General features: G+C 45.9%; 1 protein-coding gene across 2 annotated transcripts in view; it reads right to left on the reverse strand.

Annotated features, from left to right (window-relative positions):
- Positions 1-12,131, reverse strand: part of LOC141174221 (uncharacterized) — a 241,200-nt gene that overhangs the window by 7,281 nt on the left and 221,788 nt on the right. For both annotated transcript variants that reach the window (XM_073659036.1, XM_073659037.1), the window contains exons 8-9: positions 6,582-6,893; positions 2,610-2,918 (exon numbers count right to left, since the gene is read on the reverse strand). In XM_073659036.1, the coding sequence (XP_073515137.1) occupies positions 2,610-2,918; positions 6,582-6,893 (621 nt within the window). The remainder of the gene's footprint in view (positions 1-2,609; positions 2,919-6,581; positions 6,894-12,131) is intronic.

Below are 12,131 nucleotides of genomic sequence, written 5' to 3' on the forward strand. Positions count from 1 at the left end.
CAGGAGAGTTGAACTTGGGGGTGGCGAGGTGCCAGCTCAGCTCTGCCGTGTGGACCAGCTCTTATCGGCTCTGGAGGAGGACCATTGTATGCAGTGCTGTTCTCTGTGTAGCGCCCGCTCCCGGGTGCTGCAGATCAGCGTCTGTTCAGTGCAGTTCTCAGCAGAGTCCACAGCAGTGCACAGAGTCGTGCTGTGCTGCTCCATGCACTGTACATCTCGACACCACTGCAGCTGAAAGCCGAGTGTCGGACCCCTCTCATCTCAGTTCATTGATTAGTGACCCTTAAAGCGACTCTCTGTATTTATATAAAGCGTTATCTGGTGATGCACAGCAGTCGTTCCTGATGGTGATGTCCGGGCTCCTCTTACTCCCCCTAAGATGTGCATGGTGTAGTCTGAGACCCTCCCTTGCTGTTTGGTGATCTGGTGCTTATGACAAGGTCTCAGACACTGTATGGGGAGAGGAGAGCGGATCATGCAGCCCCAGCCACACAGAGGCCTCCAGGTTCACTGCGTTCCACAGCCAATGTTAAGGCCACGTTCCCACAATGAGTTTTCGGTGAGTTTTTTTACACTGCATATATTCTAAAAATGCAAGTAACCTATTTTACTTAATGGGTGAAGAAATGGTGCAGAAAATCTGCAACAGCAAAAACTCACCAAAAGCTCATCGTGGGAACGTACAGTGGGTACTGAAAGTATTCAGACCCCTTTAAATGTTTCACTCTGTTTCATTGCAGCCACTTGGTAATTTCTAAAAAGTTCATTTTTTTCTCATTAAAGTCCACTCTGCACCCCAGCTGGACTGAAAAAAACCCGAAATGTAGAAATTTTTGCAAATTTATTAAAAAAGAAAAACTGAAATATCACATGGTCATAAGTATTCAGCCCCTTTGCTCAGACACTCATATTTGAGTCACATGCTGCCCACTTCCTTGTGATCCTCCTTGAGATGGTTCTACTCCTTCATTGGAGTCCAGCTGTGTTTAAACTGATAGGACTTGATTTGGAAAGGCGCACACCTGTCTATATAAGACCTCACAGCTCACAGTGCATGTCAGACCAAATGAGAATCATGAGCTCAAAGGAACTGCCCAAGGAGCTCAGAGACAGAATTGTGGCAAGGCACAGATCTGGCCAAGGTTACAAAAGAATTTCTGCATTACTCAAGGTTCCTAAGAGCACAGTGGCCTCCATATTCCTTAAATGGAAGAAGTTTGGGACCACCAGAAGTCTTCCTAGACCTGGCCATCCAGCCAAACTGAGCAATCGTGGGAGAAGAGCCTTGGTGAGAGAGGTAAAGAAGAACCCCAAGATTACTGTGGCTGAGCTCCAGAGATGCAGTAGGGAGATGGGAGAAAGTTCCACAAAGTCAACTATCACTGCAGCCCTCCACCAGTCAGGCCTTTATGGCAGAGTGGCCCACAGAAGCCTCTCCTCAGTGCAAGACATAAGAAAGCCCGCATAGAGTTTGTTCAAAAACACATGAAGGACTCCCAGACTATGAGAAATAAGATTCTCTGGTCTGATGAGACAAAGATAGAACTTTTTGGTGATAATTCTAAGCGGTATGTGTGGAGAAAACCAGGCACTGCTCATCACCTGCCCAATACAATCCCAACAGTGAAACATGGTGGTGGCAGCATCATGCTATGGGGTGTTTTTCAGCTGCAGGGACAGGACGACTGGTTACAATTGAAGGAAACATGAATGCGGCCAAGTACAGAGATATCCTGGATGAAAACTTCTTCCAGAGTGCTCTGGACCTCAGACTTGGCCGAAGCTTCACCTTCCAACAAGACAATGACCCTAAGCACACAGCTAAAATAACAAAGGAGCGGCTTCAGAACAACTCTGTGACCATTCTTGACTGGCCCAGCCAGAGCCCTGACCTAAACCCAATTGAGCATCTCTCGAGAGACCTGAAAATGGCTGTCCACCAACGTTCACCATCCAACCTGACGGAACTGGAGAGGATCTGCCAGGAAAAATGGCAGAGGATCCCCAAATCCAGGTGTGAAAAACTTGTTGCATCATTCCCAAGAAGACTCATGGCTGTACTAGCTCAAAAGGGGGCTTCTACTCAATACTGAGCAAAGGATCTGAATACTTATGACCATGTGATATTTCAGTTGTTCTTTTTTAATAAATTTGCAAAAAATTCTACATTGCTGTTTTTTTCAGTCATGATGGGGTGCAGAGTGGACTTTAATGAGAAAAAAATGAACTTTTTAGAATTTACCAAATGGCTGCAATGAAACAAAGAGTGAAAAATTTAGAGGGGTCTGAATACTTTCCGTGCCCACTGTAGACTTAAGGGGATTTTTCTGAACAAGCCGCCCTGCGTGTGTACATGAGGAATGACACAATTTCTGGACACTGTCACTGGTATTTTCTGGACAAAATAGTGTAGTTACTAAGTTAAATGTTTGTTAAACCAGAGGTCACCCCAAGTTTCCAATGGTTGGCCACCTTCACAGCTCCGGGACTTCTGTCTGAGATCACACACCGGTTCAGTGCAGGCATCGCGCCCTTTACACCCTTTCTGTGATAGGAAGGTGAGACGTTCATTGTTATATCATTTATTGGATGCCATCTTGGCTTCTTACCTGGGAGCGGTAGGTAATGGCTCTTCTTCAGGGTCACGTTCTTGTGTGTCACGGAGCAGCTGTAGGGTTTCCCGTAGTCCAGAGCTGTGGCCGTTATCTGGAGGGAGCAGGATATTGACCCGTCCGTCTCAGTGATCTGCTTCTGGATCCCTTCTCTCTTCTCCAGAGGTTTCTCGCCCTTTAACCATGTAACCTCTATGTGTTGAGGGTGAGAGTTGGTCACCTGGCAGCGCAGAGTCACAGGCCGTCCATAGTGGGGGATACTGGGCTCGTTGAGGAGGTCACCAAGGACGGGGAGCCCTGAGGAGACTGAGAAGACATTTTACGTCACAATGGGACAAAATCAAAGTGTTAATTGCATGAAACATTGAGGAGCTTTATACAAGGGCTGGATGATCTCTTCACTACATAACATTGTGGGTTAGAGTTAATTTAGTGACAAAAATGTATAATTAGGGAAGAAATGTTAAACTTGATGGACCGGGGTCTTTACTCAACCTATGTAACTATGCGTGTTCCGTGGATGTTACATGGCTGCCTCTCCTCGTCCGGCCCGATCACATGGCCCCCTCTTACAAGATGGTTGAGCTCCAATGAGACGGACATTGTCCCCATGAGAGACAACAGCGGTAACAGAGGTCAGGATGGTCTGTCGGAGGGCACCGGAGTGTGCCGGGCGTCTGATCGAGGGCACGCAGAGATGGCTAACCAGGGCCGTATCCAGCTCTATTGTGCCACTTAGAAACCATTGCACAGAGCACTGGCGCAGCTTCCCGAGGAGAGCACCGCAGCAAAAAAGGCACAATGTTTATTTTTTTGCATTGGCCAAACTATTTTTCAAACAAAAGTGACCCCTGCACCCCTCATAATTGTGAGATGTGTGTCGGTTCACAAGAGTGATACGATTGTGTAAATCTGTATCCACAACAGTATAACACTGGACGTTTGATAGACTGTGTATATTCTGATGTAAGGCTTTAACTCTGTGAATGTTTTAAAATGCATTGTATCACCTGATTATATACGGAGAATAAATAGTTAATGTATTGATGATAAGAAGCTCAGTGCACGTTGTTAAGGGGTAGTGACTGCAGTAGAGTGAAGGATGAAGTTTGCCCAGCAACCAAAGGAGACAGTTGGTGATTGGTCTAGCTCCAGTGTGGGAGGGGTTTAGTTAAATCCCAGTGGACAGTTGAAAGTACGTGACAGGAATAAGTGGAGCGGCCATCTTGGGGGCAGTCTGGAATATGTCCTGAACGGAAGAGGACACGCTGGAAGGGAATTCAGCAGCATCTGCTTGTGAGAACATGCCGCTCACACCAGAAAAGCGGCATATTGGAGCTGGGCTTACTTGTCCAGGGTGGAGGAGATTCCTGTAAAACGCTGTTAAGAGACAATAAAGGCCGGGACCTACGGTGAAGAGGTGTTGGACACCACTGAGAAAGTAAGAGAAAATAAGCCACAAGCATCAATGGTACCGCTGACTGGTTGAAGGGGCCCCGCAGTGAGCAGCTGTTCACGCATCACATAACATTTTGGCGTCAAAATATTCAAGGCTGAAATATCGCCTGTAGTTAGTTATATTAACTGCTTCACACAACGTTAGTGGCTAATACCAGCGTCCAGAACTTTCTTTTTGTTTAATAACTAAGAAAATCCCAATCCACTTTGAGGTGGCGACACGGCACACAACGGACTCCGGACCAGACCTGAACTCCATTTTGTTATAGGAGAAAGCTTCTGCACAGCATTTTAGTTCTGGACAATTATTCAACTGCGTAAGACTTTATTTCCGGCTGAACGGTCATCACCATAATTTTTTTGGGGGGTGTCTTCGATACCGTTGAGGACGGACTGTTCCTCTGAGTTTGCTGTAGACACCACGGGAAGGGAGAGGGAAATCTGGTTGGGGAAATAGAGGAAATATTTGTAGGATTGTAAACTTCAGTGCTGTACCGCAGGCGAGCCAGTACGTTACACTCATACAATGAATCCAATTCTCAGGGTGTAAACGGTAATAGGCGGCCGGTGTAGACAGGTATGGCGGCAGGCAAATCTATAGAAAAACAGTAACTACAGATTGCTTAGGTGCCGCGCTGTATATCACTGAGGTTCCAGCCGGTGGCTAATGTCTGTATAACGTTTAAATGTTTTCTATTGTCCGGGTGAAAATATTCACTTAAATAAGAAAAATGGTTCTTTTGGGATCAAACTTTGTAAGAGTTGTTTTCTCGCCCGTGGCTCCGCCGTGTCCTGAAGAACATTCCCGGTACACAACTTACATAGCATGTAAAACGCATTCAGCTTTGACTCTTCAGTTCTTTCACAGGAATTTAGGCAGAGTGAAAAGAAAAAAAGAACAAATATATTTTTTCCTCACTAAAATGTACTAGACCTATTTTTTTTCATTTTCTCAAGGGGTAAGAGAGGACAATACCCCCCACCATCTGTTCCGCATCATCCGAGTGCAGCAATACGCCATATGTAGTCAGAATCACCTTGGGGTTTGAGCGCTTTGATGGATGGATGTCCCAAAGTAGAAATTGTTAATTTTCCACAAATAAAGCCATTTAGGTGTCTATTTTCTTGTGCCCCTGTGAAAAGGTTCAGCGTTTCCTGACTTATAAAACTTGTATGTGTGTCTGATCTTTTGCCTGGACATAAACTAAGACATGAAGGTGAACCATGAGCATTTGAGGCCTAATTTCATACATGACATGATTTTGGGATCTTTTGGGTGAGGACAACTACAAACCATAAATAATGAGTACAGGTCCTGCTCATTGGAAACGGGACTGCCGGACATAGCACAACTAAGGTGGCATTTGTCCATAAGTGAAGGAGAACGGCCTGACTGAGTGTTCCCAAGAGGAGACAGGAGCCTGGAGAAGTGACTACATGCCAAGCAGAGTTATTGGAGGACAAGTGTTGAGTGTCCACCGCCTGAAGAAGCAAAGAGCCAAAGATGGTGCTGCGAGTAAGGAGACCGACTTCCCGAGGTGCAGGATACTGGCAGAGCCAGTGCATCAGAGAGATGGCCTCTCACTCGCTGACAGCAGCATTAAATGACTCCACTTCCAGTGTGTGTACCAGCTCCCCCAGACCGTCTTGCAGGGGACGGAAGGGTTGTCATAGTAGCCCAGGTCTTCTGAAGACCAGCATGGCTGTAAACTTCATTCACCTGTGAAGCTCAGCCTGAGGCATACGCTCTACATTCATAGTGACAGGTTCAGTTCCCCTAGGACTACTAAAAACATCTGGTTTTGTGCATCCATAAAGTCCAATTAATGAAAATATAGAATTTTACCATCTATTGAGCACCATAAAAAGGAAAGTCACACCACCTTAAAAATGAAACAAAAAGCAATCAAAATGTCGTGTGTGCTCCAACTCGGTTCCAATAAGAGCATCAGCCCTCACACAGCTCGTCCTGGGAAAATAATATAGTGAGGAATCGCAGAAAATAGTGACAAAGCAAGGCTGCTGTTGTTGTTGCTGCTGTTGTTGCTGCTGCTGTTGTTGCTGCTGCTGTTGTTGTTGCTGCTGCTGTTGTTGTTTTTTGTTTTCTTATCAAATTCCTACTTTTTTTTTTTCACCTCTTAAAAGAAAAAATAATCTTTTGAATTCTGGCTTCGCCTTAATCTCGTGGACCTGGAGAGTTTTGTTACCAGGCTACTTTTTTTCTGTACAATCTACGCCATAAAACAAGGTCAAAATCCCAATGGTGGAATTTATATTCTTTTTCACCATTTCATCCCAGTTGGATTTTTTTTCACCAAGGGTTGCGGTGGTGAATGTCTTATGCGGCTCGACTCCGGCGCTGTGCAGGGAATGTCACCTGTGTGTCCGACACCACAGGACACTGCACAGTCTCTGTCTGCACAGCTGGCAGTAACGGGGTGGCGGAAACCTTGCGGCTAATCATTACATGCATTTTCCTACATTCCCAGAAGAGGACGGTCTGATAATTACCTCCTAGGATCAGTGTCAGCCGCTTCGCAATAGTCTTTCCACAGTGAACCAGCTCTAGACGATAGTTCTCCTGGTGACAGGTGTTATCTGCGGTGAAGTGCAGCTCTGTGGTTCCCCGAAATGTCGCCGACTCCGGATCTTCCTGAAATGTTTCCTTCCACTTGTCTGATGGCAGCTTAGTGCGACCTTTGTACCACTGGATGTTACATTCTCTAGGGTACAAGTGACTGACGTCACAGGATAAGGTCACCGCTGAGCCGGACTCCGGAGTAGGAGGATGGCAGCGAATATCAGAGACCTGAGGTTCAGACACTGCAAGACAAAAAGTACAGTTATATATACAGTACAAGGACGTATTGTATACAGTACAGAGCTAGAGATGAGACCCCCTATAGCCAATCAGCACAGGGAGGAACATGTCTGGGGGAGGGGCACACCATAACGCACGGTTGAAGTTTTAAACTTCATAGCTGTGTAGTTTTTAGCTAAGGGAATCAAGGGAATCATGCATTGTAGGACGGAGCACAGGATGTGTGCTGGTCGCATTTTTGGAGCAGGGGGGGTATTCATCAGGGGGTGGAATGCCTTTTCCGATCTTTGGTCCCTCTTTACTTTACTTGGAAGACGTCAGGAAACATTTTCCCTCCCGTTCGCCCTGTTACAATCATGCCTAAAGATGTTTATTTCAGTTTACTTGTATGGTGATGCATGTCTTATTGTATCTGTTGAATTAACTGTCATATATCTTGTTCCATATCTGATTCTATTATGTATTTAAACAGTTACATTTGCTAAACCCTTCTAAGCACAAGGGAAGGGCAATCCTTCAGTCATGGTTCCCTAGAGGTTTCCTCCACAGGGGTTTTTCCTCTCCTGAGCACTGTAGGATGACTCTTCGTGAGTCGGAGGTCGATGGTGTGTAAGTCCCTTGTTATAATGTATGCAGGGGCTCTAATTTATATGTTCACACCATTGAATTAAAATAAAAAAAAAGTGTCTAATATGGCTTTAAATGTATATTTTATGTGAATTGACACAGCTGCAGTTTAGAGGTCAGATGGAAGTTACGGTGGACTAATCTGATCTAATAAAGGATGCAAAATCTCATGGTGGTGAAAAGGCTCAGCTATGGGGGGCTTGGCTATGGGGGCCAGCCTGAATGTGGTATGGTAATGCTTTCAGCTATCCAGCCTAGTAAAGTAGGTCGGACAGCTGGGATATCACAGTATCCGAGACTCCACCTGACTCCAACTATGGTTGTATAATCCTGCAATTTAAATAAAGCTGTGGCCATTTTGACATCCAAAGTCAATTGTTTTGTACTTATTAGGGTTGAGGTTTATCAGAGTTATGATTTGTTTTATGGGGAAGTGAGTCCATCCCGTTCCATATCCGTCAGTCATGTCGTATATAGATCAGAGCCAGCAACGTGCCGTATACAGTGCGGAGCCAGCGACGTGCCGTATGCAGTGGGGAGGCAGCGACGTGCCGTATACAGTGCGAAGCCAGAGACGTGCCTTATACAGTGCGGAGCCAGCGACGCCAATCAGCCACGACAAAGTGACCGCGCTCTGTTTAACCCTAAAGCCAATACATATTAGACTTGTCACTCCTAGGCTGAAAGCCATAAATGTAAAGGGCATGTAGGATCCAGCATGTAGGATCCAGGCAGTCACCACCTCCAAAAGTATGCTAAAAAAAACTGAAAATTGACCAGCGACTGCAAACAGAATAAAGCAAGTGTGAACAGGCACTACTGCTATGGCTGCATAATATGCAAACCAAAGAATATAGCTGCCGCTGTGTTTGCAGAAGACACCTGTCTGATAAATATTGGGTTTAGGGTCCCACCAGAGAGCGGTCGCCTTGTTGTGGCTGGTGGATCTCATTAATTGTCCAATTTGTGTGCTAAATCCTTTTATTCTATAAATATATTCTATATAGCAGTAATCCAGGTTATATTCCTGATATTGGATGTTCAGAGACAATTTAGCGATCACAGAGGCGGCTGCAGTGTCCATTAGTTTGTATATTATGCAGATATAGCAGCAGCGCCTGTTCACACTTGCTTTGTTCAGCTTAGACGTGCTGGTCAGCTTTTGTACCTTCCTCTAGCTTTGTCATTGTTGCTATCCCCTCCCAATATTCAATCTGTCATGTCAATCAGTGGTGTGTTGAGCTTGAGCACCAGGCAGACATCACACTGCTCAACAATCATGGTCCTTGTCACTGATTGACCTATGTGTTTCCCTGATCTTTACCTCCCGCAATTTCTCCTTCTTGGGCCTCACCGAAACATGGCTGACACCCTCTGACACTGCCTCCCCTGCTGCGCTATGTTATGGCGGCTTCCACTTCACCCACACTCCTCACCCTGGCAACAGACATGGTGGAGGAGTGGGTCTTCTCCTTTCTAATTACTAATGCACCTTTAACCCAATCCCACCTCTACCCTCCCTTATTCCCTCTTCTTTTGAAGTCCACTCTGTCCACATCTACTCTCCCTCCAATCTCCAAGTGGCCGTCATATACACCTCTGCTAAATAAACCTACTTTACAACCCTTGTATCTTCCTTATCCTACAATCCCAAACAGTTATTCAACACTTAACTCCCTCCTCCGCCCTCCACTGCCCCCTCATCTCTTCTGAGGACTTTGCCACACACTTCAAAAATAAAATTGATCAAACAAGGCAAGTCTTTATTGTTCAACCCCCACAACCTCTTTGTATACAGACCAATGCCCTTCCCCTATAACTTCCCACAGCGACGACATCGGGGAGATCACGCAATATCTCACCGTGCCGTCAGTGTGTCACGGATTTTGTCCGGAATCGCGAGCACAAAATCCAGACTACTCACTTCTTGGGGATCGGCAAGCGACCAGTGAGCGTATGGCGTCACACCTCTGGATTCCAATGCATGGAATATGTGTTTAAGCTTTCCGTACGGTCACTGTCAGATTCATGATAGCCCAATTAATATTATTATTCGCTGCTACCACCGTCCAGCTTTGAAATATAATACAAGCCTGGGCGGACCCCTGCGTTCTGATAGCGTATGGCTTCGGGGGAGGGACCGATTACAGGACAAAAGAAACAGAACTATTAAATGTTATATTTAATCCAAAAGGGAGGCAGTGTTTAGGAAAAATATATACAAGGGTTTCACAAAGGAGACATTAAAATACATAAGCAGTTACACAAAATAATAAGTATTAAGGAAGAAAAGTACTCTATACCGTCGCAGGGATGACTCAGCATAGTTAGAGGGGAGATGCTCCAGATTTGAATAGACTGTTATCGAACAGGATCCATAGCATATATTAAATATGTACTCCCGCAATGAATGAATCTCCAACCTCAGCAAACTATTTTATGCTGAAGGGAGAGATCGGCCCACACTCCCCCTGTGCTGACATCACAGGGGCTGGGGCTACACCCTTCATGTTTGTATTAAAAATCTTTTTTTTGGGATAACTTATTGCTGATTGATCCCAGAAACCCAAAAGTGGTACCATAATTTCTAGTATGATTTTACCTTCATTTAGAGATCACACATCGCGCTGTTGCGGTCTGCTCTTCTGGTGCTTTTGTGCTACAGCTCCACGGAGGGTTTTTCAGCAACATAAAAATATCCCTATCGTTCCCTAGCTGACCCTGCCCCTAAAAATATGGGTCCCATCATTACAGGATGTATGGAACTTTATTTATTCCATATTTTGTATCGGAGTCGGCGTGTCTATATATTTTGGTTTGAAGCTCGGTAAGCAGCTCCAACAGTTGCACTCAAGTTATTGCATTTCTGCAACTAATCACCCCCTGCGTCTGCCAGGGAGAAAGATGCTCGCTTTTTAATTAAGTTGTAACACTTCTTGGCTGGCATTTGTTTGACTACGAGGCCTTACTTATGAGTGTGCAAATTGGGGCTTTGTGCTGAGATTTTCATGGAGACAGCTCTGGTACGGACAAGTGGTGGAAGGGAGGGATGAGGGGGGCTTCAGGGGAAGAAAGAAAGAAAGAAAGAGAATATTTTCAATACTTCTCTGACACAATATTTCTCTTACAATCCCTCTCCAACATCACTGAAGGAGAGCTTACTCGTCTCCTCTCCAAATCACACCTCACCAGTTGTGCACACGACCCCCATCCCATCCCACCTCCTCCCCAACCTCACTACTATACTTATCCCGGCCCTAACCGACCTCTGCAACCTATCACTAACCTCTGGCACCTTCCCTTCTGTTTTCAAACATGCCACAATCACACCTATCCTCAAAAAGCCATCCCTCTACCCGACCGCTATGTCAAGCTATCGCCCCATATCGCTGCTTTCATTTGCTTCCAAACTCCTTGAGCAGCATGTTCACGCTAAACTTTCTTCCCATCTCTCATCTAAATCTCTCTTCGACAACCTACAATCTGGTTTCCGTCCCCATCATTCCACTGAAACTGCCCTGACCAAAACTACTAGCCAAAGCTAACAGACAATTCTTTTTACTCCTCCTCCTAGACCTGTCCTCTGCCTTTGCACAGTTGACCACTGCCTCCTACTACAAATCCTCTCTTCCTTTGGCGTCAAAGACCTCACCCTATCCTGGATCTCCTCATACATTTCCAACCGCACATTTAGCATCTCCCACACTACCTCCTCATCCCGCCCGCTCTCTGTTGGAGTCCCTCAAGGCTTTGTTCTAGTACCCCTACTCTTCTCCATCTATACCCTTGGCCTGGGACAACTCTGTGTCTATCACCCATATCCTCCTTCTTCTCCTCCTGCTTCCTCAAGCTCAATGTGGATAAAACTGAACTCATCATTTTTCCCCCATCTCACATACCTTCCCTACCTGATCTATCTATCACAATAAACAACATCACGCTTTCCCCTGTACCGGACATCCGCTACCTCGGAGTAACCTTTGACTCTGAGCTGTCCTTCAAACCTCACATCCAAGCTCTTTCCACCTCTTGTCGCCTCCAGCTCAAAAATAGTTCCAGAATCTCTCTCCTCGCTACTCCCCTTTACAAATCTTTTCACTGGCTCCTATTTCCCCAGCGTATCCAATTCAGACTACGAACACTGACCTACAAAGCCATCCATAACCTCTCTCCTCCGTACATCTCTGAACTAATCTCCAGATACATTCCCTCACGTAATCTCTGGTCCTCCCAAGACCTCCTTCTCAACTCCATACTTATTTGTTCCTCACCCAATCGCCTCCAAGACTTCTCAGGAATATCCCCCATCTCCTGGAATTCTGTGCTCCAACACATCCGATTATCCAGCACACTCGGATCCTTCAGACGGAACCTGAAAACCCATCTCTTCAAGAAAGCTACAGCCTGCCATGACCCTGCTGCCTCCTCACCACCACCGGAGCTGCCACCTTGCCACCACCACAGGAGCTGCCACCTAACCACCACCGGAGGTAACCCCCGCCTACTGTCTCCTTCCCCATTCCTGTAGAATGTAAGCCCGCAGGGGCAGGGCCCTTCTCCCTCCGACCAGTCTATCATTGTTAGTTACAGTAAGTGATATCTGTATCTGGTAT

The sequence above is a fragment of the Phyllobates terribilis genome, unplaced genomic scaffold (assembly GCF_046119375.1).
Source record: "Phyllobates terribilis strain yellow unplaced genomic scaffold, ASM4611937v1 Scaffold_13__5_contigs__length_258822181, whole genome shotgun sequence".
Classification (NCBI taxonomy): domain Eukaryota; kingdom Metazoa; phylum Chordata; class Amphibia; order Anura; family Dendrobatidae; genus Phyllobates; species Phyllobates terribilis.